General features: G+C 46.8%; 2 protein-coding genes and 1 pseudogene across 2 annotated transcripts in view; 2 read left to right on the top strand and 1 right to left on the bottom strand.

Moving 5' to 3' along the window:
- The first annotated feature begins 1,000 nt into the window (after nt 1-1,000).
- On the top strand, nt 1,001-1,455 carry LOC116910286 (annotated as a pseudogene).
- A 2,299-nt stretch (nt 1,456-3,754) lies between these two features.
- The window catches only part of Itgae (integrin subunit alpha E), a 56,370-nt gene continuing 33,494 nt past the window's right edge, over nt 3,755-26,630 (bottom strand). The window contains exons 19-31 of the mRNA XM_032913455.1: nt 26,120-26,248; nt 23,359-23,432; nt 20,403-20,535; nt 18,759-18,857; nt 17,862-17,941; nt 17,063-17,137; nt 16,301-16,364; nt 16,114-16,221; nt 11,719-11,775; nt 11,345-11,440; nt 9,107-9,202; nt 5,103-5,213; nt 3,755-4,058 (exon numbers count right to left, since the gene is read on the bottom strand). Of these exons, the coding sequence (XP_032769346.1) occupies nt 3,969-4,058; nt 5,103-5,213; nt 9,107-9,202; nt 11,345-11,440; nt 11,719-11,775; nt 16,114-16,221; nt 16,301-16,364; nt 17,063-17,137; nt 17,862-17,941; nt 18,759-18,857; nt 20,403-20,535; nt 23,359-23,432; nt 26,120-26,248 (1,212 nt within the window). The 3' untranslated portion in view covers nt 3,755-3,968. The remainder of the gene's footprint in view (nt 4,059-5,102; nt 5,214-9,106; nt 9,203-11,344; nt 11,441-11,718; nt 11,776-16,113; nt 16,222-16,300; nt 16,365-17,062; nt 17,138-17,861; nt 17,942-18,758; nt 18,858-20,402; nt 20,536-23,358; nt 23,433-26,119; nt 26,249-26,630) is intronic.
- Haspin (histone H3 associated protein kinase) lies at nt 11,929-14,724 on the top strand. The gene has a single exon (XM_032913448.1). The coding sequence runs from the start codon at nt 11,959-11,961 to the stop codon at nt 14,212-14,214; it is 2,256 nt and encodes a 751-aa protein (XP_032769339.1). The 5' UTR covers nt 11,929-11,958; the 3' UTR covers nt 14,215-14,724.

A 26,630-nucleotide genomic window follows, 5' to 3' on the forward strand; every position in this document is an offset into this window, starting at 1 on the left:
TGCTCTCAGGGGTGAAGCTAACAGACCTCAATAATTGCACCCAGGATTATCCAGGACTGAAAAACATCACTTCAGTCTGGGGCTGTCCCGTCCACAGTGAGGCTTTTATGGAAAAAAAAAAAAAAAAAAAAAAACTTTGGTCTTACCTACTTTTCATTTTGTTTTGTTTTGAGACAGGTGTCACCATGTAACTCTGACTGGGCTGACATTTACCATGTAGAACAGACTGGCCTTGAACTCACAGGGCTCTGACTGCTTCTCTCCCTAGCGCTGGACACGTACCAGCACAGCACACCCAGCTCACACACCTCCTTTAATAATGGTTCCGCCATTCACTAGACTTAGGACCTTGGACAAGTTTTCTTTTTTTTTTTTTTTTTTTTTTTTTTTTTTTTTTTTTGGAGCTGGGGACCCAACCCAGGGCCTTGCGCTTCCTAGGTAAGCACTCTACCACTGAGCTAAATCCCCAGCCCCGACAAGTTTTCTTCTTAAAACAAAAATAAGGCCACATGAGGCACAAACCTCAGGCCTGGTGTGGTACCATGGTCCTGTAAGCCAGCACTCAGGAATCTGAGGCAGGAGGGTTTCCAGTTCCAAGCAGGTTGAGCTACACAGTAAATGCTCATCTCAGAAAACCAAACAAATAAAAAAGATACACAAAGCACACTTGCTCAAATGGGACCAGAGCATGCTGAGTGGTAGTCCGCTGAGACGGGCCAATGAGCCATCTCTTTCAACCACTGTGGTCTGACCGGAATTTAACACTGACTGTGGGTGTAGGCCATAGAACCTATAATCCAGTCACCAATGAAATTATAACACTTCCCCCCTCATACCTGTTAGAAACATGTCTAAGTGCATTTTAAGCTCATCGCTATTTTAAACGTAAGGTAGTCATGAGACCTGCTGTTTTAATGCCTTAGCAAATCTTTGTGCCTAAATTTAAGAAGTATTTTGAGCAGTTTGTCTTCTCTGAACACTGAGACCTCAAGCAGTTAGGATGCAGTGTGGAAGCCAAAGCAGCACTTCCCGGGTGACTCCTCTGGCCAGCCGGGCCCCTCCGGTGAGGGCTGCTCCCAGAAGAGCACCTCGGCAGCCAGGCCGAATGGCCCAGATGGCTCCCACTGCAGCTGCTGTGGCTGTGGGCTCTGCGGTGGGCCACACCCTGGGCCACACCACCACTGGGGGTGTGGGGGTTCAGTGGAGGTGGTAAAGCTGAGCCTGGAAGGTCTGACGTCACTAACCAGGAGCCTCAGGGAGTCCAGCTACAGGACCAGCAGCAGTCTCATGGGCCTTGCTCTCTAGAGGTCAAGCAGTTCTGGAGCGTGCTCAGAACCCGAGCAAAGTCAAGCTCTGTGAGGGCTTCAGCGAGGTGCTGCGGCAGGGCAGGACTGCAAATGGTCTAATCAGATCAAGAAATTCAAGCTGGAGAAATGTAAAATTGGGTCTGTATAGTTGATAGTTACACGTGTGGACCCTTCTATTTCTAACATCTCCATTGCTTCAGAACGGCCACGAAAGAGAGCTAACTATAGATGTTTACTGAGGCTTGTAGTGTGGGTTACTGGGCAAGCGTTTGGCCTCCTTGAACTAACTGCACTGTGATTGTGAGTTAAAAAAAAATTGGTTTATTCTGAAAAAAAAAGTATTTTGATTATTATATTCTAACATATTTTTCTCTTCACAAATGTCTGTGTACATCAAGCGGGCTGGAGAAGGGGTTCAGCAGCCAAGAGTATCAGTTGCTCTTCTAGAGGACCCAGGTTCAATTCCCAGCAACCATATGTTTCCAGTTCTAGGGGATCTCATGTCTTCTAGCTTCTGTGTGTGTGTGTGTGTGTGTGTGTGTGTGTGCGCGCGCGCGCGCGCAAAAACCTCATACACATAAAATAAAAATAAATGTTTTTGTTTTTTGAGACAAGGTTCACTGTGTAGTCTGGACTGTCCTAGAACTCATTCTATAGACCAAGCTGAACTCAAACTCAGAGATGCTGCTGCCTCTGCCTCACGAGTGCTGGGATTAAAGGCGTGTGCCACCACTCCTGGGCTACAAATTTTTTTTTTTAAAGATACAAATATACAAAGAAAGTTGGGCACAATAGAACACAGTGTAATTCTAGCACTCAAGACCCAGAGGCAGGAGGATCAAGAGTTCAAAGACATCCTTGTTAGGTTTCTGAGGTAGCATAAGAGACAAAAGACAGAAAGAGACCGGAGTCTTTAGCTGAGGGACTGTGTTTATTAGCCACACAGTAAGGGGAAGCCTCTCTCCTGCGCGTAACTGAGGGGTCTTCCAGTGGGGAGATCTGGCTACTACTTGTTATATGGGCAGGTGAGGAAATTGTTACAGCCATGGCCTACATGTCTCTCCTATAGTCTGTCTTTTTCCTGATATTTTCTGCCCAAAGAGAGACAGTCTCTCTAGAGACATTCCTTTCTGTACTGACCCATGAAACTGAGCAAAGTCATCTGCAGTCCCATAGGAATTCTGTCTCTATGACACTGAGGCCTTCTATCAATCCTCATTTAACCGAGTCTAGCCTGGGCTACATAAGATCTTACAAAAAGAAAAAAACCCATAAAAACAAGGCTCAACACCAAACAAATTTTAATGAAAAAATAAAACACACAAGGATAGACAGATGAGAAAACACATAACAAAGAAAACACATAAAATATTACTGGTAGCAGATAGACTGTTGTGTTCACTGTGAAAGTCACCCTTTCTCTTCTAATACTCTAGGAGTACAATGCTTGGAGAAAGACTGAGAAGGGCTCAGCAGATGGCCAAAGAGAGGCCTGTGACACAGGGAAGCCGGAACCCTTGACCTAGTGGGTTCGTCATTGAAGCCTTAGGCCAATCCTCTGAGGGAATTCCACATCCAGGAGGCAAAGTTCTCCAAGCTGTCAGCCCCCAGTTGTTGCTGACAGCCAGTTGGGAAACAAAAAAGAACAATGTTAGTAGTCTGTTCCACCAAAGAGGGCCTCTCCCTGCTGGCACTCCAGGCTGAACACCAGACCTCACAACTGAAAGACAGGGGAGAGACTCCAAGAGGCCAGGGTCTTTCAGTGCTCTAAACAGGCAGAACTAGTCCAGCCACACCCCGGGCCCTGGGCAGAAGCAGCACACAGCGGGCCAATCTGCCCTCAGCCTGTGTTGGGCTACTGGACCTTGAAAACCAAGAAACCAACTGAAAAAATCTACCTTAAGGTAGTATATTTCCAAGCCACCGAAGCCTCTGCTCTCTTGCAGTCAACAAACACAACAACAACAACAACAACAACAACAACAACAACAACAACTTAAAAGAGTGCAGTGAGTTGCCCAGATAAGGGCCCAGGTTGATGGTGAAGGCCTTTAACCCCAGCACTCAGGAAGCAGAAGCAGGGAAATCTCTGAGTTCACACATACACATGGACAAACACACAGAGATACACAGACACATATACTTACATAAAAATAAGATAATCTTTGTTTGAAAGAATATAAAAGAATCAGGTTGGGCATGATGGTGCTCCCCCTTCAATCTTAGCACTCAGGTTGGCAGAGGCAGGCAGATTTCTGTGAGTTCAAGGCCATCCTGGTCTACCTAGTGAGTTCCAGGGCAGCCAGGGCTATATACAAACAAGGGTTATGTCTTAAACAAAACAAAAAAAAGATGTAATTAATGTTTTTAATAGGAATAAGACTTTGGTCTATCAGTCATCAAAATGCATGGCAAACTGTGGGAAACATGTACACATTAAAGGCATTACTGTAAAGGTAAATGTATTTATTACCGCATGTCCCAAGTTTCCCTTTTTCACAATTCACAGACACTGTGGAGATAATGTGTGGCTACGAACAACACTCTACAGTTTGTTTGATGTTGCTAGATTGTCCTAAAGAGAGTAAGGAGCCCGACAGGGGGCATCCGGGCTTCTTCCGGACTGGCTCAAGCTCCCTCCTTCAGGTGAGGAAGCAGGGGCTAATCTTCGAGCAGACTGTCAGCCTTCAGCTGTGCCTTCCTTACGCTCTCCAAGTTCAGCTGTTTATATTTTCTTTTGAAAAAGCCACACTGAAACAAAGGGGGGGGGAAGCCTCATGAGCAACCTGAGGTAGCCACCTGCTTTAGAAACCGTCTTCTGGCTGTCGCTAAACACCTCTAGATTCCTGCTTAAGCTCTACCACCACCACCACCACCACCACCACCACCACCACCACCACCACCACCACCACCACCACCACCACCACCACCACCACCACCACCACCACCACCTCCCTACCCCAGCTTTCTCCAATCTCCCAGACCCTTCCGGGCTGCCTTCCTGATGCCCATACCCTAACAAGAGTTGACCTCCTGAGGTCCTTTGAGCCACCTTCAAGTGGGAGTGCTATGGGTTCGGTCCTGCTGAACCTAATCCTCTTCCTGGGAGCATATCCAGGACAGCCCACCATACTGAAGACATAAAGGTTGCACTCAACCTCCCATATCTAGACGCTCGGAATCTAGGAATGGGGGAAATGGCACTGAGGTGTCCTGACTGCCAAATGTAAGGGTTTCAGAAGGGAGCTCTCAGGCCTGGCACAGAAGCCAGCAGAGAGCATGCAGGAGCCTAGTTAAGCTTTCCCGGAAGCGTGTGTGAGAGGTGAGAGGGTGGAAACTGGCCCTCCTGGCAAGAGTAGCTGGGTGCCACAATAGGGAGTCGTGAACCTATTTAGGGAATGGTTCAACTGATCTGGAGGGGTGTGAGGGACAGAGGCCAGGACATAGAGGGCCTCAAGAGAGTGGACTCTGGGATAGGGACTTTAAAGGGGGTGACAATCAGATATGTCTTAGGAACAAACTCTCTGTGCTCAAACACTTCAATCCGGCTTGCTGAGATCTGGTCTGTGGCTATGGATTGCACTGCTAAATTCTATTCAGTTCTTTTTTTTTCCCACAGAGAGCTTGCCAGGTTCACTTGCCTAAACAGGATACATAGCTTCAACAAGAAAGAAAAGAGACCACTAGGCCAGAGTAGGTGCACTAGGTCTGAGGTTAGCTGTCCTCAAAGGTACCGATAGCAATTGCAGAGCCCAGTGCCTTCTCCTTCTTACAGACATAAAGAGCAGAACTGACCTTGAACAGAATGGCTATGATCACGACCAGGACCAGGAGGCCTCCGATACTGCTGCCAATGATTAGAGGCAGGGAGTGTGGCTTCTCCTCCTTCAGGAAGATGACGGTGATCTGGATAACAAGATGTTCCAATAAGTCAGTAAGTTTCAAAGGAGGAAGGGATTCCACGTGCTATTTTAAGGAGCAAAAGGTAAGGACTTGGTAACAACCTGGATATTGATCAGGACTGACTGACGACACACAGCAAGAAGCTGACCATCCCCTGACACAGCACTTTTACATCACCTAAAAATCATCTAATGACCACAGTATTTCACAAGAAACTATTCTGGTCTCTGATCTAAATGAGCGAGGTCATCAGGAGACGTGACCTTGTCTGAGAACACTCTCACCGCACACAGATCCTCTAGCAGCTGTACTGCTCTGTGTTACTGTCTCTGAAGCGATGACCTGTTTAAATGATCTGAGTCCTTTCCAACTCAAGTCTGACAGATGTTTTTAAATCTTGTATAAATGTCTAAAGTCTTTGGCAATACATTTTCCTACAGGAAATGTCTGGCCGGGTTGTCCTGCTGTTCACCAGGCTGAGTGCAGTCCTCAGGGACACTGGGAAGTGCAAAAGTGGATCCATCCATGGCATTGCAGGGCTCCTCTGTTATAAATCATCTCCAGTCATTTTCTAAGGACCTCATTAGCTCAGAACACTTCTCTCACCCTGAGCGCTGAAAAGCTCTACCATCTCCTGACCGGAACCTGTCCTTCCTGGGTAGCAGTGGGAGCATGTGGCCAGGACACAGAACCAGGGGGTCATCATGAATTCCCTATTACAAGATACTGAGTTCCCTTCAGGCCAGCACATAGGCACCAAGGTCAGGCATGCTTTGGAGAGATTTCCATACAGGGTAGGCAGTTACTCAACTCACCGTTGAGGCCTCTCCTGGCTAAGTTATAAATGTAAGTGACTCAGGACTGGCCCTCTGGGCCACACTTAGCCTACAGGTAAGCCAAGCTTTACAGGACGAAGTTCTGACCTTGAAAGTAGGGAGGGAACAGAGCAACAGAGCCAGAGTGGGAGACAGGAACAGAGAGACAAAGGATTGAAGTGTAGGGGAAGGGAGACAGGACTCTGGAACCCAGGCTGAGGGATGAAGGGAGCCCCATGATGACAGGGGCACAACACGACAGACTGGAGTGGAAACAGCATCCCTGTCCTCAAAGCCTTCTTCCTTTGTCCCCTTTGAAATGCACAGGTTCTCCCCAAAGTGACCCAAAGCTATCCCAGAAGAGCATCCTTTGCTGGTGACAGAGGGCGTCCCTGCACTATAAAAGCATGGAAAGACTCTCCTTGGAGCTTTCAGGAAGTCCCTTCCTGAAAATGGAGGGTACGTGAAGAAAACTCTTCCTGCTAATTTCCTGTTCCCTGCCTTGTTGATACTAGTTGAATATCCCTCACCCGAAACTCCCAAATTCATCCTACTCCAAATTCCAAGCCATATTTAAAACTTTCAAAACTAACTTGATGTGTATGGGTGTTTACCTGTAAGTTTACCTGTGCAGCACTTGTGAGCCTGGAGCTCACAGAAGAGGGCATCAGATCAAGATCAAGTGGGGGCTGGGCCCACCCAAAGAGTAGCCACTGCTCTTAACCACTGAGCCATCTCTCCAGGCCCCCAGATCCTTTTTTTTTAAACTATTATACTGGCATTCAAAACATTTAGGAGTTTGGAGTAAGTCAGTTTTTTGGATTTTCACATTACAGAAGCTCAGCTAGTCTGCAAAATTCCAAACTCTGAAAAACTCTCAAGTGAAGTCTGACGATGGATTCTCAACATTTAGATCAACTGAAGATTTGACAACTCTGTGCTGGCCACAGGGTAAGGTGTGGCCATCAAACAAGGATCAAAGCAGGAGTGTGCCTCCCTCCCCCTCTCTCTAAACAGGCCCAGGTGTGGTATAACATGGAGTTCCCCCTTACTTGTCAGTCAAAGACAACTGGATACACGGCTATTTAGAATCCTAGATCATGGTACATCCCCCATCACCGGAACCACTTCACACAGAGCACCAAGTTTAGAGAAAAGAACACGCATCTAAGAAATGGTTGAAGTAGCTGCCTTTGGAAACAGGGCTAGGCTGTGGGGAAGGGGAGGATGAAAGAGTCATTGTTTCAATTGGTGCCTTTCTGTTAGGCTTGGATTTCAATGACATCGTTTGCTTGTTTGTTTATTTATTTAGGTATTTTGAGACAGGGCTTCTCTGTGTAGCCTGGCTGTCCTGGAACTCACTCTGTAGCCCAGCTGGCCTGGAACTCAGAGATCTGCCTGCCTCTGCATTGTTGCCCCCCACCTCAAGCCTGGGACTGAAGGTATATATTTTCCCTCCAGCTTAATGATACTACTTTATGAAAATACACTTTTTAAAAAAAAAAAATCTAGGCAGTGTGATTAAAAATAAGGGGAGACAGAAAAGAAAGGAAAGAAAGAGCTTGTGTTTGCCGCAGCAGGGATGATTGAAGACGGCTAATCGCTGTTACTAAAACCATCACATTTTGTGAGTTTATTGTTACTGAATAAAGTCTGACATTTCAGAAAGACGCACACATGTTCATCTATGTATATGACATAGTATACCCGTGACACTGCGGTGGTGCAGACCTGAAATCCTGAACACCAAGAGGTCACAACAAGAGGACCCAGAGTTCTAGGCCGGTCTGTGCGGAACTCAGAAACCCTGTCCCAAAATAAGTTAACAAATCTTCAGTATAAAAGAAAACAAGATTTTTCCAGAGAAAGCAATTGAATCGTTACGCTTAGCAGTCCTGTCTCCCACTGTTTCTATACTGAGGGACCATGCCTAACTGAATGCTTACAGTTCGTGCTGAACCACTCAGTCTCTAGCAAGAGCAGCCTGCACTCTCTCAAAGCAGCTGCTTATCCAGGGAGGCGAATGTCAGCAAGAATTCAAACGCAGAGGCAGGCACAGGGGCATGTTAATCCCAGCACTTGGGAGGCAGAGGCAGGGGGATATCTGTGAGCCTGAAGCAGCCTGGTCTATAGCAGTGAGTTCCAGGACAGCCAGGGACATGTAGAGAGACCCTGCCTCAAACAAACAAACAAGAAAGGAAAGAAAAATAACAAAATTCAGGGGATGGAGAGATGGCTTAGTGGTTACGAGCACTTTGGGCTCTCCTAAGAAGACCTGGGTTCAGTTCCCCGTATCCATGTGGAGGCTCACAACTACCTGTACCTCCAGTTCTAGGGTATCCGTCCAGTTCTAGGGTATCCAATGGCCTCTTCTTTCCCCTTTAGATTTATGTATTTAATTTACGAGTATTTTGACTGCATCTGTGAACCATGTGCACATGGAACCTGCTGAGATCTGAACAGATCCTCGAACAGGAATCAGAGATGAATGTGAGCCCCTAAGTAGGTGCTGGGAACTGAACCTCAGGCTTCAGCAAGAGCAGCCTACACTCTTAAACAGTGAGCCATCTCTCCAGTCCCCAACACCCTCTTCTGCCTTCTGTGGGGACCAGGCACACATGTGGCGCAAAGACACAGGGGCAGACAAAACACCCATGCATATAGAGTAAAATTTAAAAAGGAAAAGAATGAGCATGCAGGACCATGTGCACGAGAACGTTTAGCCCAGACCACAGGCATCAGCTTGGCTTTGTTCACATTTTTGAAAAATGAACTCCAACACTTCTAATGCTTGGTCTAAGTCCTACAAAGGAACTAGGCACTGAGCATGCTCCTGCTCAACCCTGTAACAGACACTAATGTTGCACACTAGGAAGACATCTTATGTACTCAAAAATAACTTCTTGCATAGGAAATGTTTTAACTATTTCCTAAGTTATTTTCAAAATCAATAGATTTTTAAACTAAGCACCCACCACTATTGGTTCCTGTTTCACAAAAGAGAAACTGAGGCAGAAGCTTGGGGTCCCAAGGGCAGTTGGTAGTGCAGACAAGGCCAGAAGTGACAATGGCTTTCGTTACCTTTGTCCTGTGGTTCTCTGCATTCAGCCCCTCATAGAGAGATTTGTTGAAAGATATTTCACCAAGGATCTGCAGTTCACTTATATCTCTTAGTAACTATAAGGTGGGGAAAGTTGGGATGTGGGGACACAAAACATAGTTTAGACATGAGTTCATTGTTCTAGAGAGTTCCAACCATCTTTCCCTTCAAATATATCCCTTCTCCAATATTCCTTTAGCTTTCATAAATGGTCACAGCACCCACCCAGCTATCCATGCAACAAATCTGTAGTCATTCCCCCATCCCTCAACTTCTTTTCTCTTACACTTGACCTCACGCCGCAACCCCCATCCACAGTCAGTTCTGGCCAATCTTAAAAGACCCTGCTGTGTACACGCCCCTTCTCCTCCGTCCCACTCCTAGCTCAGTTGAGACCATACTGCTTCCATCTCAACCACTGCACAATGGTAAACTTGATCATTTGTTCCCACTTCATAGGAAAATTTCTCTAGGAAAATAAAATTTGAATAATGTCAAGCAAATTAACTACAGTACAAAGGCCCAGTGGCCACAATAACATTAGCAAGCTAAAAATTAGAAATGACAGATAAGGAAGAGACAGGAGAGAAAGGGTGAAGAATCAAATACAGACCAGATCATGTAATTCTTTGCACCACAGTAAAGAAGTACGGATTTTAACCTAAATTTATCCAACTCCAAAGTCCACTGCTTCTGTTCATTTGGGGTTTCTGATTTTTGCTTTTAAAGGAAGCTAGCACAGTCTAATGCTAAACGAATTATTTCTTTTTTTTTTTACTTTTTTTTTTTTTTTTTTTCCAGAGCTGGGGACCGAACCCAGGGCCTTGCGCTTGCTAGGCAAGCGCTCTACCACTGAGCTAAATCCCCAACCCCACGAATTATTTCTTTAAAAAAAAAAAATGTGCATGGGGGCTGGAGAGGCGGCTCAGAGGTTAATAGCCCTGACTGCTCTTCCAGAGGGCCTGAGTTCAATTCCCAGCAACCACAAGGTGACTCACAACCATCTGTAAAGAGATCCCAGGCCCACTTCCGGTGTGTCAGAGGACACTGACCGTGTGCTCATATACATTAAAAAACATATGTGCAGGTGTTGTGGTTTGCCCTGAAGTTACTGTATTTTGATGCTAATTCCACTGCCCCAAGGACAGCAGCCTAGTCAAGGACTCAGAACTCAGGTGACTTCACCAGAGCCACCTCTCCATTGAATTTGTAAAGTACTGGTGAGGGGCAGGTACAGGATAGAAAGATGCCTGTCATTGGAGGAGAAGGAAGGATGGGTGGGAGAGAAGTTTGAAGGAAGAGGAGGAGACTAGGGGAGAGAGAAGAGGAGGGAGAGAGGGAGAAGCCGTGGCAGGACAAGATGGCAGGTGATGTTAAGATTCTGCTCTGTGTATTTACAGGTTGTTATTAATGTTCTCAAGGGATGGATAGTACCGGGCATTGTATGTTTAAGTGGGCAATTATATCTTACCAATTGGATCTAAGAGTATTGTGTTGTGTGTTCTTTTATGTAAGGGTTTGAGTGTAGGAAAGTGTGCGGCTGGGCTGTGTTTCTGCCAAGATATCTAGCAGATATCTTGGGGCACCGAGGTGTAGACCCAGCGGGGTAAAAGACCACCAATACATCTTTTATTTTTATATTTTTACAACAACATGCATGTATGGGCACATATGCGTGGAGACCAGGAGAGTAAGTTAGATCCTCCAACAGCTGGAGTTACAAGTTGTGAGCTGCCCAACTTGGGTGCTAGGAGCAGAACCACATCCTCTGAAAGAGCAGTGCACGCTCTGAACTGCTGAGCCATCTCTCCAGCTCTTGAAGAATTATTTGAACTGGCTGGGGGAAAGCCAAGAGAAAGAGAGCATGTCCAAGATTATGCAATAGGCTAGAGACGGTGAACTGAATTACAGCCACACTCTCAGTAGGGACAGCGAGAAGTGATTTCATACATATTCTGAAGGTGCAATGGCAGGGTTTGCTGCTGGGATACAAACAGGGATGTTGCAAAGAGGAGTCCCGGGTAATTCCAACGTGCCTTAGTATGGAAAAGGATTCAAGTCCCTACTATGTAACTTGCTAAGAGCAGTTTGGGACAGAAGGTCAATCGAATGATTTATTTTGAATGGCGCATTTCAGATACTACCATCCTTTCTTAGAGGATAGGTCCTCTAAGGATTGGACGATGCAAAGTAAGCTGCAGCATCTGAATCTCAAGTACCTGCTTAGTGTGGCCCATGGAGATCTCTGCGGCCACGGTTACATTTTCTTTATTAGATGTGATAGCGCAGATCACTGAATGCCATTCTTCCACATTCTGCAAAAGCAAAAGGTGACTTTGCTTAATCCCTTTCCGTGCTTTAGGATTGAAAATCTGACGAAGAGAGGGCATTCAAGGTCCCACAGTAGATGGTGTGAGCAGTTTGTGCAATTCCCCTTCGCCCAAGCAAAGTGTCGGTTACCCTGGCTAACAGGACCAAAGAGGCTGAAAGTCTCAGAAAGAACACTGCAGAAGCTGCAGCCTGACTTCTGCAGTCGCCCTCTCAAGAGGCTCTCCACATCCCTCTCTCGGGCTCTTAAAACGACTTTGCTCACCTGAACAGGATCGCTTCCACACGTGGGCTCTTGACTCTGGGTGCACTCAGTGTGGGCCTGAAATGAGAGCCTTTGCTGAGCCGCCCTGCGCTCAGTCCCACTACGCATCCACCCCCTGGCGGCTTCCGGAAGGTCAGGCGTGCTGTGCAGCCACCGGCCGGCGCTAGGACCCAGCGGGCCGGCGTGTGCTCGCAGAAGTCTCGCGGTGTTTCTGTTTGAAATGACGGGCGGGCGCCCGCCATGGCAGCGTCTCACCGGAGGTCCGGAACCCGGCTCTTTCGAACGTACGGGGCGAGGGGCGTCCGGAGGTCGCAGCGGCAGCCTGACCCGCTGGCTGTGAAATGGTTCCAGCCGCCGAACCTGAAGCTCTCCTTCAGCAGCAGCCTCAGCGACAGTAACCTGTCACCGGCTGTCGCTTCCGACAACCCTGAGGACCCCGACTTCCCGGGCAGCCCGGTGGGCCCGCGGCGCAGGCGTCCTCGGGGCTGCGACTCTCCGGACCTGACACACACTAAGAGAGTCCTGAGGCTGCGACCTCGGCCCCCTCAGAAGTGCAGCACCCCGTGCAGCCGGCTGCGACCGCCACCTTTCCTCAGCTGCAGCCCGGGCTACCTCGGCTCGGACCTCAACGTGTGCATCCAGTCCAGGAACAGCAACGAGCTGGGCACCAGTGCCTCCCTTTTCAGCCCTCCGGCCTCGCCCGGAGCCCCCGACTCTCTGAATGCAGACTCTACAGTCCCCGGGAGCCTCCACTTCCGGGTAGCCCCCCTGGGTGAAGCGTCTCTGCCCTGCCCCCAGGAGGCAGCAACCGAAAAAGGCAGGTACACCAGCAGTGCCCCCCAAGCCGAAGCCAGGTTCAGGTCATCTCTCTCTAGCCGTGTGGACCCAAGGACCACAGAAGCTAAGGAGTTGGGGACTGATGGGGAGAATGTGAAGGAATCGTGTTGTGAAAGACAGCAGACGGGAAACAGACTAACGGACCCTGATCTGGCAAGCCTGGGAAAGAGAACCGCCACATGTAAAAAGGTTGTGTCCCGAGGAGTCGACCAGATAGACTATGGAGAGTCCAGTGCTCGCAAAGACCTTCATGTACCAGGGAAAATCAGCAGGCCCAAGAGAACTGAACCACTCCGGAAAAGGAAACAGCAAGAAGCAGTGGGAACCTCTCCCCTCCGCTATCACCAATCTAAGAAGAAAAGGAAAGATTCATTCTGCTCCAGGGACTTGAATACTAGCTGTAAGGATTCTTGGACAAAAACCAGAGCATCCTTCGGTTTTCACAAGAAGAAAATTATAACCAACGTGGCAGAGGTATGCAGCAGATCGATTACCAGCTCTCTCTCAAGGTCCTTCCACTCTGAATGTTCAACTTCTATCCTGAACAAAGAAAACAGTATTGTTTCTTCTCCATGCTCTTCCATGTATTTGCTAAGTCCCTTAAAGACCCTGCACATCACAGACAAAAGGCCATCTTATGCTGAAAAGGTTTATGGGGAGTGTAATCAGGAAGGGCCTATCCCCTTTAGTGATTGCCTTTCTACAGAACAACTGGAACACTGTGAGAAGATTGGGGAAGGAGTGTTTGGGGAAGTGTTTCAAATAATTAAAGACCAAACACCTGTAGCCCTAAAGATCATTGCTGTTGAAGGATCAGATTTAGTCAATGGGTCCCACCAAAAAACCTTCGAGGAGATCCTGCCAGAGATCATCATCTCCAAAGAGCTGAGTCTCCTGTCTAACGAGGTGTACAACTGCACAGAAGGCTTTATTGGGCTGAACTCAGTATACTGTGTTCAAGGACTTTACCCTCCCTTGCTGCTTAAAGCCTGGGACCAATATAACACAACCAAAGGGTCTGCAAATGACCGGCCTGACTTTTTCCAGGAAGACCAGCTCTTTATCATCCTGGAATTTGAGTTTGGTGGGATTGACTTGGAGCGAATGAGGACAAAGCTAACCTCCGTGGCCACCGCAAAGAGCATCCTCCACCAGATCACCGCATCCCTGGCAGTAGCAGAGGCCTCACTGCACTTTGAGCACCGGGACTTACACTGGGGAAATGTGCTCTTAAAGAAAACCAACCTCAAAGAACTCCACTACACCCTCAATGGGAAAACAAGCACCATTCCCACCCATGGGCTACAAGTCAACATCATTGACTATACCCTGTCCCGCTTGGAGCGGGATGGGATTGTGGTTTTCTGTGACATCTCTGCTGAGGAGGACCTATTTACAGGTGAGGGTGACTACCAGTTTGAGATCTACAGGCTCATGAGGAAGGAGAACAAAAACTGCTGGGGCGAGTATCACCCTTACAATAACGTGCTGTGGCTGCATTACCTCACGGACAAGATTCTGAACAAGATGAGGTTTAAGACTAAATGCCACAGCGCAGCCATGAAGCAGATAAAGAGGAAACTGCAGCATTTCCACAGGACTGTACTGAACTTCAGCTCCGCCACTGACCTGCTCTGCCGACATAGTCTATTTAAGTAAGCCAGGAACCTGCATTTTCAGAGCCTCACCAAGTACACTTTTTAAGCCTCTGGTACTATTAGTTAATCTCTGCCACTAGAGCAGGATGGAGGTAAAAGCCTCCCTGTCAGCCTCTTAAAAGAGAATCCTGTCTTTTAAAAGGTAACCAAAACGTTTGTTGACGTGATTAAACTTGCTTTTAACAAATGTTCTTTAAAAAAGGAAATGAACTAGACAGAGGAGAAGTGCATGCACCCTTTAAGCCCTCTTCCTGTCAGCGGAGCCTGCAGGCCTGAGTTGTTTCTTGAGCCTTGATACCTTATGTAGGATGAGCAAAACTGCTTTTGGTGTTGTCAAGATGCAAAGCAGAGAGCAAGAGAGACTTGAGAGTCAAAACCAAGAGGGAGGCGTGCACACCTGCGTACAGGAAGTGTGCGGAATGTTTATCAGATTCACTCAACAATCACAGAAGCACAGTTTATAGATTTTCAACAGGAAAATAAATGTCTCTGGTGGCTCTGATGTTTGAAATTTTGTTTGTTTTCATCAAGACTCTGCCTTAAAATCTTAATGGCTAATTTCCTTCTGACCGTTTCTCCTAGTATTTTCCTATAAGTAAGTAGTCTTGTTTTCTAAAGCTCATCTTGGTTTTTGTTTTGTTTTGTTTTGTTCTTTTGGTTGGTTGGTTGGTTGGTTTGGCTGGGTGGTTGGTTGGTTGGTTTTTTGATTCTCTGTGTAGCTCTGGCTCTCCTAGTACTCACTCTGTAGTCCAGGTAGACTCTGAATTCACAGAGATCCACCTGCCTCTGCCTCCCGTGCGCTGGGATTAAAGGTAGTCACCATTGCCTGGCTGGCTTTTGTTTTTAAAATTAAATGCACATTGGTTTGTGGGCTGGTACAGGGATTAGTAGGTCAGAGGACAACCTCAGGTGTCATCCTCAGGAATGCCATCCACCATTGAGACAGAGTCATTGGTTGTCCTGGAATTTACCAATTAGACTAGGTTTCTGGGATCCTTCACTTCCTTAGCAGTGAAATTATAAGCACATACCACCACACACAGCATTTTATTATTGATTCTGGGGATTCAACTCTAGGTTTTGTTAAATGCTTTACTGAGTCATTTTTCAGCCCTTGTTACTTTTTTGTTTGTTTTTGTAGTACTAAGTTTTGATTCAGGGTCTCGTGCAGGCTAGCCTTCTACTGAGCTGCATCCCTAGCCCTCTTTAGTATATGAGAAGATCTCTATTGAGGTTGGTCTTGTGCATTGTGTATTCAGATACTGAGTTCTGAGCTCCAAGATCCAGTTGCAGTCTGGACATGGGGCATTGTATTAACCAATGTGCTGTAAAGAATGTTCCCCAGTAATCTCTGATTGGACAATAAAAAGCTAGAGCCTGTCACTGGGCAGAAGAGAGGAAGGACTTGAGATTGAGGAGGGGGTCTCAGGTAGGGATGACGAGGACAAGGACAAAGTAGAGGAAGCAGGTCTTCATGAGGCAGGACAGACCATAAGCACATGGCCAAGAGAAAATCACCCTGAGGAAACACATGGAGCAGAGCAAACAGCAAGACTCAGTCAGCAAGTACCAGGGCCTGTGGTGGGGATTGTAGGTTAGAATAGCTCAGAACCTGCCCAGTTTAGTTAGCTTGCTAATAAAGTTTCTGTGTCTTATACAGGGCAGAGTAGGGCAGAAAGGCCTCTTAAAATTACCATTCTAGATCTCACTAAGTTACCCAGGCTTCTTACTCCATAGCTGCAGCAAGCTTGAACTAAGGAACATCCTTGTGTCATCCTCAGGAAGCTGCAACTACAAGCCTGTAACCCCAGGCCTAGCTAAAGCTAGAGTTTTTATACCTTTGAGAATCTGTAGTCTCTGGAAAGAGGCGTGCTCATAGTAAAGAATCCCATTTAAATACCTGAATCTTTGTCAGATGCTTCACTCTTATAATCTGTAAATCTCGTAATGTGATGGGGACACAAATTTGCAACTGGAATACAGCTCCAAAGTGATTCTCCCCATGCACCTGCCAAGTAAGAGGAGCAGAAAGTCAGAGCTCGGTGGCTTTACCAGCTTCTGGTTGGCAGCAACTGCTGTACACTTACGTTGAAGAAGAATTCTTTGTGGTCAGAAGAGCTTTGGCTCGTGTTCATGTACATCACTGACGGTCTGCAATAAGAGGACATGTGTGAGAACTCAAGATTCCTTCCTGGCTCTGAATGAACTTGAGTGTTTCCAACTGAATACACCAGGACAGACAGCACAGGTCCTCAAAGAGACTCAACACTGAAAGTCAAAATGTGAAGTACTTGGAAGGTAGTTGGGACAAAAGAATATTTGCAAGCTATGAAGTTGGACTACTCGGTTGGAGTTGTTTTCTCCTTTTCTCCAACTTTGTGCATCTGTGCATGTGTGGCAGTGCACTGGCCTGTCAATGTCAGGCCCCCTACTCTCTCCACTTTAGCTTTTGACAGTGTCTCACCCAGATATATGTAAATTGGAGAGCCATATGCCCACTTTTGCCAGAGGTAAGAGAAAGGACTCCTTTTGGCAGATGGGAACCAGTTTCATAAGTTCCTGAAGAATGCTACCTTTTATTTAACTACCAGAAATCCTGTAGTCTAGGGTAAGCTGGGCCTAGACTCAATTTTGGACAAGTTAGTAGGACTGCTCTTTTGGTGGCTGGGTGTTGGAGGGAGATAAACTTTGAACCTGACAGTATCCTAGAGAGGTTGAGCACTAAGCAGCCTCCTCAGAGAAGGGGGAATGCCCACGTCTACCCTGACAGTCACTTATGTCCACACAAAGACTCCCAAAGCTGTCCTTGTTGCATGACTGTCACACATAGACCCCTTGGGAGTACTTACCTGGAAAGAACTGCAATGAAGGCATGCCTGAATTGAAGGCTGTGGGTCTCTCTGGCCAAAGACTTCTCATTGGAACTAGAAATACAAATGTTAATTGACCACAACTGCTTTGTTACCTTGACGTCCTAAGAATCGGCTCAAAGTGACTCACTGAGGCCACACTTAAGAGAATGTTGATTTTATAAGGATTTCTCAGACCCATTACTTGACATTTAGGCCAAAGAATTTTCTGTTATAGACTCGTTCTATACACTGAATAGTAGTTATTAGCATCTGTGGTGTGAAGTACTTGGAAGGCAGTTGGGACAAAAGAATATTTACAAGCTCCACAGTTGGACTCAGTAGTCCTCCTAAATCATGGTAATCAAAATCAACCCTAGAAAGCTGGGCACTCAGGAGGTAGCAGCAGGCAGGTATCTGAGTTTGAGGCCAGCTTGGTCCACAGAGCAAGGGCTACCCAGAGAAACCCTGTCACAAAACAAAAAAACAAACAAACAAAAAAAAAAAAAAAAAAAAAAGTAAAAAGGCTCCAGACACTGCCTCAGGAACAGAATTGCCCATGTTTGACAGCTCCTTCCCAGCACCACATCACATCCTGTTCTATCTTTGAACATGGAGGCTTTGCAGAGTTAAGGAAGCCAGAACTAGGACTCTAGTTCAAAGCTCATTCTACCAGAATATACCCTAGTGTTCCTTTGCGTGAATTAAAATACTGTCAGTATCTTTGGTGAGAGGAAACTTCTGTGAGCTCAGGGATCCAAGGCCAGAACTTAAGGTTGCTAACACAGTCACTACTTACTTGGAGATGGTCACAGTGATATCTGCTGTCCTATTTGGAAAGATACTCTCCTCTAGCTGCCAAGTCACTGAGACATTTACCTATTTTAAAGGAGAAAATAAGTAAGTGGGGGAACCAGTCACCTGACAACTGCTTACTACTGGGGCCCAGACTGCTTCAATGCCAGGGAGTGGAACTCGGACAGATAAAAAGGTTTAGAAGGTGTGTCCTTGTTGGAGGAATTATGTCACTGGGGATAGGCTTTGAGGTTTCAAAAGCCCACACCAGGCCACTCTGCTTGCTGATCAGGATATAGGTCTCTGGTACCTCTCCAACACCATGCCTACCTGCCACCATGCTCTCTGCCAGGATGAAAATGGACTAAGCCTCTGAAACTCTAAGCTCCCAGTTGAATGCTTTCTTCTGTAAGACTTACCTTGGTCATCTGGCCTCTTCATGGCAATGGAACAATGACTAAGACACTGGCTAAGTGGCATTAGGAAACCCAGTTTACATTCCTCATGGTTTTTGTAGCCTAGCCACTGTTTCACTTCAGCCTCACAGTGCAAATGCTGAGTGAGCCAAATAGACATTATTCTCCCTCCTATGAGCGAGGGAAACCACAATACAAAGATAATTTGGTCTAACACCACTTCCCTATTACCCCCATTTCCCTCTGCTTTCCTCGGGGAAGCCAACAGTGGCCACACTGTAGGTCAGAAAACTATTCCCCACACCTCAGATCTCCACTTGAGGGCAGACTTGGCAGCTGTAAACACTACTGAGGATGGAAACACGGAAACACTCCAAACACTACTGACAGCAAATGGAAACATAGTAACCACACCTGAAAGTTACAGATGAGGCTGGGAGTCAGCGGTAGCAGGAGAGACACCTAAGCACAACAGATTCACTCACAGATGATCTCTTGAGTATGGGGTGACCAATCTTGCAGTTCATGACCAGGACAGAAGCGACTGGCTTGGGGTCATCACACTGAATATCTGGAGAGAGTGGCTGTTAAAACAGAAGATGTTTTATCTTTGTTGTATAATTTTTATTTTATGGCTAGCAGTGTTTCGCCCACATGTGTGATTTGCATGCATGTACATGCCTGGTACCTTCAGAGGTCAGAAGAGGATGTCAGATTTCCCTGGAAGTGGAATTACAGAGGGTTGTGAACTGCCATGTAGCTGCTGGGATTCTAACGTAGGTCTTCTGGAAGTGCAGCTGATACTCTTAACGGAGCCCTCTCTCCAGCCCCAAGAGATGCTCTTGAGGAAAAGAAGTAGTTTCCTCACACCAATTCAACAACCAATCACTGGTTTGTCTACACGTCAGGCTTGGTCCCTAGCCTTCTCACAACTGAGAATTGAGTTTAAACCCAGAGTTAAGGGTAATGCTCTGTGAGCGAGGCACAGTGGCAGTGGAGACTGGTTCCAGCTGACAGCACCCTGTAGAGTCCTCATGGAGAAGAAGGCGAGTGTCTCACCGAGATGGAGGGAAAGTTTGGGCTCAACTAGGACTCCTCATCTAGATCACCAAACAGACCTACGCCCTGATACCCATCACTAGTTCCATTCTAGATATGTAGAAGATAATTTCAATTTTTCATTCAATATATGCTAACTTAGCTCAAGCAAATTGAGACCCCTACCCGGGGCAAACCTCTAGTCCCAACAGAGTCAGGTTTTACTGACCCACAGCAACGAGGAAAACTGTCTTGGAGAGTCTCCTCACTCCACAAAGGAAATGCAGAGTTGTCAGAGGGTTGGGGATAAGTGGAGTTAAGGAAAAAGGCTGTCCTGAGAGCCCCAGGGCAGGGAAGGGTAAAGGGATCAGCGATGCCATGGGCAGCATGATCCCAACTGGGTTAACAGACCCTGTCCAAGGAAAGCTGTGTCCAGAAACACTGTATCTGCAGCTCTGTACCAGAAACACTGTATCTGCAGCTCTGTACCAGAAACACTGTATCTGCAGCTCTGTACCAGAAACACTGTATCTGCAGCTCTGTACCAGAAACACTGTATCTGCAGCTCTGTACCAGAAACACTGTATCTGCAGCTCTGTACCAGAAACACTGTATCTGCAGCTCTGTACCAGGGGGCACTGGATCTAGTTCTCTCTGTCAAAGTGACATAGATTCCCCAGACAAGAGCAGGGTGGTTTTCTAGTTCCCAAAAGAACCTTTGAATTAACAGAACAAAACATCAGTGCCGTGATACTTGGCAGCCACACAATTGCTAGCCCATCTTTGCAGCTGGCCTTGTGTCTGTAAGCCCAGCATGATGAACAGTAGGGTAGGCTTTTAACTTCCTCCATTCCTTAGGCATTAAAATTTACCTCCCATAATCCTGGTTAAGAGAGGCTGTGCAAGGAGGGCGGATTGTGTAAGCAAATGGTGGTGCCATAGGTCTGCAGGGCACAGAATCAGAGAGGATTCGTCTAATTGCTATTCCTGTATTGCACAGAGCAGAAGGAGGCCGTTGGCCATGGAATAGAATCAGGCAGGCAAGCAAGGAAAAGACATGGCAGCATGTTTCCCAAGTCTGTCACGAGTACCTTTTGTATCTTCTTAAACTGTAAGTTTCTGGGATAATTCAGAGCCATGTTTGTCATGTAAGAATCTTCCCCAGAGTTAGTCAGGCTGATGTTCATGGTCACCTCCTTTGTGACACCCACCACCAGGTCTTGCCTGTGAAGGGCGAAAGAGAAGAGAGAGAGAGAAAGAGAACACATCAGCAGTGTATTTAATCTGTAAAAGTCCTCGTGACAGAAAGCACACTCTTTCATTAAAAGAAATTTTATTTGTCTTTTAAAGACTTATTTATTTATTTTATGTATATGAATACACCATAGCTGTCTTCAGACACACCAGAAGAGGGCATCAGATCCCATTACAGATGCTTATGAGCCACCACGTGTTTGCTGGGAATTGAACTCAGGACCATTATTAGGAAGAACAGTCAGCGCTCTTAACAACTGAGCCATCTCTCCAGCCCTGAAAAGCACATTCTTAACTCTCCTCTAAGATAAACTGTACAAAGGCCCAGATTTTCTTCCTTTTAACAGGGATGAACCCCTGGTTCCATGTCCACCTTAACTGCTTAGCCACTAAGCTGTTTGTAACATTATAACCACTTAGTGGTTACCATGGGCCAAATGCTGTGCCCCATGAGCTCGATTGATGCTCAGAATTACCCGTCAGAGACGTACAGTTACTTTCCATCTTGCAGAAGAGAAAACAGAAGCCAAAAGACTAGAAGCCTTTACCACAGAGCTCATTTTAAAACAGTTTCATTCCGTTGCTCAGGCTCATCCTGTACTCACTTGTGTATCCCAGCTGGCCTTACAATCCTCCTGCCTCCACCTCCCAAGTGCTGGGTAACAGATGTGAGCCACAGTGCCTGTCTGTGTGTTTGTTTGTTTGTTTGGACAGAGTCTCACTTTGAAGTCCAGGCAGGGAAGTCTAGTTCTCATTTGATTTTGTAGGGGATCCATGTCCTCAGAGAAGTCGAAACCCACGGCTACAGTGGGCTCTCAAGCGTAGCTTACCAGCTGTGTACAGTAGGGGGTGATAGAGAGCAAGCTGGGCACACCACATCACCTGGCAAGGAACTGGCCGCCAGGCTGAGGTGGCTGTGATCCATCCCCTCTTGACAGCAGCTGGGTCTTCAATGAGTTCCTTAGTGCTGGCCCCAAATAATCATGCACCTCTGAAATGGAAGTCTTACAAACATCCACTCAAGGGCAGGGGATCTGTCCTAGAGAAGCCAACTCCAGACAACTGGTCATCAGCAACACGACACACAGGGTAGCCATTGAGGGCATTTTAAAGAATGTCGCATGCTCCGCTCCAGCAAGCCCATCTGGAAGCTGAACGTTTGTTGGATTCAGTGTTGCAGTAAAACATCTGCAGGGATGGAAAGGTGGGCCGTATCTGCTGACGTATCACTGCCACTAACCTCACGTGGGTATTCTGGATTTGGAATATGGCAGGTGCCACTAAGGAACCATGTGTTGTTTTTCCTTTTATTTTATGTACATGAATGGTTTTGCCTGCATCAATGTATGCACACTGCATGCATATGGTGCCCTGGGAGGCCAGAAGAGGGCATCAGATCCTCTGGAACTGGGGTTATAAGCAGTTGTGAGCCACCATGTAGTTGCTGGGAATCGAATCTGGGTCTTCCGGAGAGGTCAGTTAGGACTCTTAAGCACTGAACCACCTCTCTAGCCCTGGAACTACATTTTTATCGCATTTAAATGTAATGACCTTGGAATTAAATATTCAGCTGGGACTGGGGCTGAATGTATTGGATGATGTAGTTCTAGATGCCTGGGTGGAGCCTTCTCCTTGCTCCCTACCTCTCCTGTCAGCAAATCCTAAGACTATCTTCAAAAGATAACCACTGCCTTTGCCTCACTCAGTCTGGGCACCACCCTCTTACCTCACCTGCACTGTCCAGTAGTAACCATTTTCTCCCTGGTGCCTAAGGTTCGTCATTGTCTAGTACAGTGGCTCACAACCTCTTTCAAAGTTGACCAACTCTTTCACAGAGGTCACCTAAGACCATTGGAAACCAAAGGCATTTATGTTACTATTTGTAACAGTGGGAAAATTACAGTTATGAAGTAGCAGTGAAAATAGTGCTATGGTTGGGAGTCACCACAACGGGAAGAACTGTATTAAAGGGTCAAAGCATTAGGAAGGTTGAGAACTACTGGGCTGACAAGAGCTAGACTGTAAGATGTGAGTGCTTTGCTCCTCTGACCCCCCCCCATCTCACATCCAAGGCCCTTCTAAGGTCCCATAGGCCCCATGTTACTCCTTCTCCCCCTCTCCCTTCTGCATTCACATGAGGTTCATACCCCACCTGCCAGGCCTGCTACCATCACAGTGTTTGCTCTACCCACAAGGATGGTACCCACAGTCTCCTGTTACCCTTCCTGACCACCACATTTAAACCTCATCCCTTTCCCTCACTGCTCCCTCCCTGTCTGACTTATCTTTGCACCTTAACTTACAAACCTAGAGTTGACTTATCTGTCCCTTTCCCCCTTAAGTACCAGGAGGGGAAGAATGCTTGTCTGTAAGGTTGACTGCAGTGTTTCCCAGGACTAGAGTCCCTGGAATAGAGTAGAACTACTCCAGAATTTGTTTATGAATTTGTCCAAGAGGTGAACCAGAGGAAGTTCTAGGAGTAAGGATCACTGTGAACATAGCATTGTCTAGGAGCTCAAGTGACCTTGGTTCAGGTCCACTAAATGGCCACTGATATGCCAAATGGTCTATGGAAGGACCTTCACTATTTCTCTGTTCCCAGTCTATACAATAGGAAGACAAATCTTTAGCTTGCCTCCCTCGGCTGAAATAACAAATACAAAGTTGTGTTGAGGGCCATGAGGAGACAGGGAAAGGAACGTTCATGGATCTGGTTGTGGGGCGTGCCCAGGTGGACCCTTGGGAAGACATCAGCTGCAGAAATGATGGTGATGATAACAAGATCCGACTCACTGAGAGATGGCGGTGGTCAGCTGGATCTCAGCGATGCAGAACACTTTGTTCTTGCAGTTCTTCTCATAGGGTAGCTGGGACCAGACAAAGAGGAGCAGAGTCAACCTCAGGATCCTACCCTTCCCCAGTAACCCTGCCTCCAACCTTCTCGGGGTACTTCTGCCCATCATGTCTTCCTGCTTAGAGAAGCATGGCTCAGAGAATGAAGACAGACAACCGGGACTGTGCCCACTTGGCTGAGAACTGTGTGACATTCTTAGACAATACGGGCATACTGTGATCTAGGCCTTTAGCCAAGCTCAAATATGGGGTGACCTTTGTGGAATGAGAGGCGTGCGTGCTGTCATATTTGCTTTCAGAAGTTCTCCTCAAGATTGAAAAAAAAATTCTGTTTGAGTTTTTTTTTTTTTAAAAAAAAAAACAACCAAACAAAACAGACTCTAAAGTATCCAAGTCCAGTGTTTGCAGCAAAGGAAACAGCCAGCCTCCCAGCTTAGGAGTCTTTGCCCCTAGCTCCCAGCAGGGAGATCACTGCAGCAGCTTTGTGTGGGGATGGTATCATAGGCTAAGCTCGAAGTGGGAGCCCAGAGCTTGCAAAGAGACCACCCACTCCCTGGAAAAGGAAGATGCAAGTCACAATGTAGAGATCTATCTAATTAGATCAACAAATCCATGCTGCTTTGTTTGTTTGTTTGTTTCGGTGCTTAGGTTGAAACCCAGGGTCCACGCTCCAAGTCCTGTTTTTAAATTTAAATATTTATTTTTACCATGTGTTGTAAACAGTCCATGTATGTCAGTGTGGGCACGACGTGCGTGCCACAGGGCCCTGAGGAGGTCAGAGGCCAGCTCTCGGGAGTCAGTTCTCTCCCTCTAGCAGGGATCTGGGAACTGGACTCAGGTCATCAGGCTTGCCCAACGTGAATTTCTCCCTTCTCCACTCCACTCTGATGGAAGACAAGAGGGTTAACCTCCCTTAGCTCCCAGCTGCCTTTCACTGTCCACTAACATCCATGCATTCACAGAACCTATTTCTTTTCTCATCCCTTTTATTGATGGAATAAATATATAAAAATCTCTTTCCCAAACCGTCAAGGAAATAATTTATATGACAGCTTATAAATGGATGTTGAGGAGGATATGTACATCTCAAATTTTCTCCCTAAATTGCTCATCTACAAAGGGAAGAGGGAGCAGGAATGGCGAGCACACAATTAACACTGCGTGCCTCCTGCGTGGTGTCCTGACACTGCCTTACTTCTGCTAGGCGCCTGCCAAAATGCACAGCCTGGATTCAAATATGAAGAAACATCAGAGATCACCCAACCGAGGGACAGGCTACAAAATGACTGCCCCACGTCCTCTAAAACTGTGAGGTTACTTAGGGACAAGAACAAAGGCTGGGCATGAAGTCCAATGCCTGTAGTTTTAGCACTTGGAAGGTAGAAGCAGGAAGATGAGGCTAAGTTGTATTTAATGAGACATAGTCTAAAAATAAAATAAAGACCAGGAAAGCCAGAAGTCAATCATTCTAGATTAGAAGTGACTAAGATAATAACAGTGAAAGATCCTACATTTATTTTAATTTATTATTGATCGATTGATGATCGATAAGGGGTCTTCTGTAGCTCAGACTGGCCTTGAAGTCACTGTTAAGCCATGGGTGGCCTTGCACTTCCCTTTTCTGCTTCTAGCTCCTAAATTCTGGGATTACAGTCATGTGTGCCATTTTATTGAGCTCTAGGAACTGAACCTAAAACTCCATGTATCCTACGCCAGCATTCTACCAACTGGGCTACATCCCCAGAACTATTTTTTCCTTTTACTAAAAAAGCAAAGGTACCAGGATCTCAGGTAAAGTGTGCATAGAGCAGTATGCCATCCGGGTCCCTCTGACTCCGCGCATTGTGCTATGACAGGGAGTGGTCCTGCTTTTAGGAAGTATATACTGAGCACTGGGGTGACGCAGTATCAGATACGTAACTTACTTTCCAGTGACAATTCTTTGGGTTTTGTTTTAGACAGGGTCTTACTCTGCAGTGCTGGGTGACCTGGAACTTGCTGGGTATACTTGACTGGCTTTGAAGTCTCAGGGGTCTGCCTTCAGTCTGTGCTCCGTGAATGCTGGGATTAGAGTGTGCCTCCACGCCCACCCCAACTACCACCTTCTAATATTCCTGTTATCACTTCTTCCTCCCTGGTGATTTTTCTCTAGGTAGAGATTGGCAGAGTACCCTGGGAACCACAGCCTGGTTAAGGACAAATCACCTCAGGTATAAGAGGATTAGAAAAGTCAGCTCTTTTATCTTTAAGCTCCTTTGGGTCATGAAAAAGTTTCTGTGATATTACCTACCTGTCCCAGCTCCACTGATGGCACCAGGATAGAGGTAGGTACAGGTTAGAGCCAGACGGCCCAACATGAAGGCTCTGAGGAAGCAAGTGTGCAAGGCTTCCTCTCTGCAGCACAGGAGCAGGCTCCAGCTTAGCCCCACGAGTGACCACAACATCCTAAGATACCATGCAAAGTCCGAGCCCCACCTCATAGTGCATTCATGTGCATCATTAGGCATGTAGGGACTACATATGCTCAGGGCAACAGTAGAGACCTGCTACTCACCGGTGAGCAATACACAGCAGCCATCTTGGGAGTTTCACCTCTCCCATGACTCAAGCTGTCTTTGAGGTTAGGGGAGGAGTTTGAGGTTAGGTGTTTCATGTGGGATGTCCCTCAAGACAGTTGGGTTCTTCCTGTGGGCAAAGTTACCTGGAAGATGGCAGAGAGTTCCTTGTAGTGGTCCAGGATGGGGTTGGGGTGGTTCCTCCTTTCCTCGGATGTCTGGAACTCATAGCTGACCTTGATGGTGATGTTGGAGAAGCAGTCATCCTCACAAAACTGTGGGTGGGGAGGACGGAGAGATCAGAGGTGTGTGTGTGTGAAGAAGGAGATATAAAGAGTGACAGTGATGACCTGGAAGTCTTCCAAAGGATCCAGGCAGAGGGCAGCTGTCCCTCGAGCAAGCCACCAAGAGACTTAGAAAAGGTTCCTCAATTTGCTCACCCTTGAATCTCAGGGCACTTGATGGCTCTCACCCTAGTCATAAAGGGATTCTAGCTTAGACTTTATGGGTTGGGCAGACAAGAGCCACAGAGGGGAGAGTCATAGCCACATGTGAGTTAACAAAGACGTCCAGTCAGCAGGGAGGGATAAACTGAAAAGAGGAGGCGGGCAGGTGAGATGGCTCAGTGTGTAAAGGTGTTGCTCCCAAGCCTGACAA

Source organism: Rattus rattus, chromosome 9 (assembly GCF_011064425.1).
Source record: "Rattus rattus isolate New Zealand chromosome 9, Rrattus_CSIRO_v1, whole genome shotgun sequence".
In the NCBI taxonomy this organism is placed as follows: domain Eukaryota; kingdom Metazoa; phylum Chordata; class Mammalia; order Rodentia; family Muridae; genus Rattus; species Rattus rattus.

Excerpts from the sequence above, each read along its gene's own strand:
- Haspin (XM_032913448.1), top strand. The coding sequence starts at position 11,959 with ATGGCAGCGTCTCACCGGAGGTCCGGAACCCGGCTCTTTCGAACGTAC.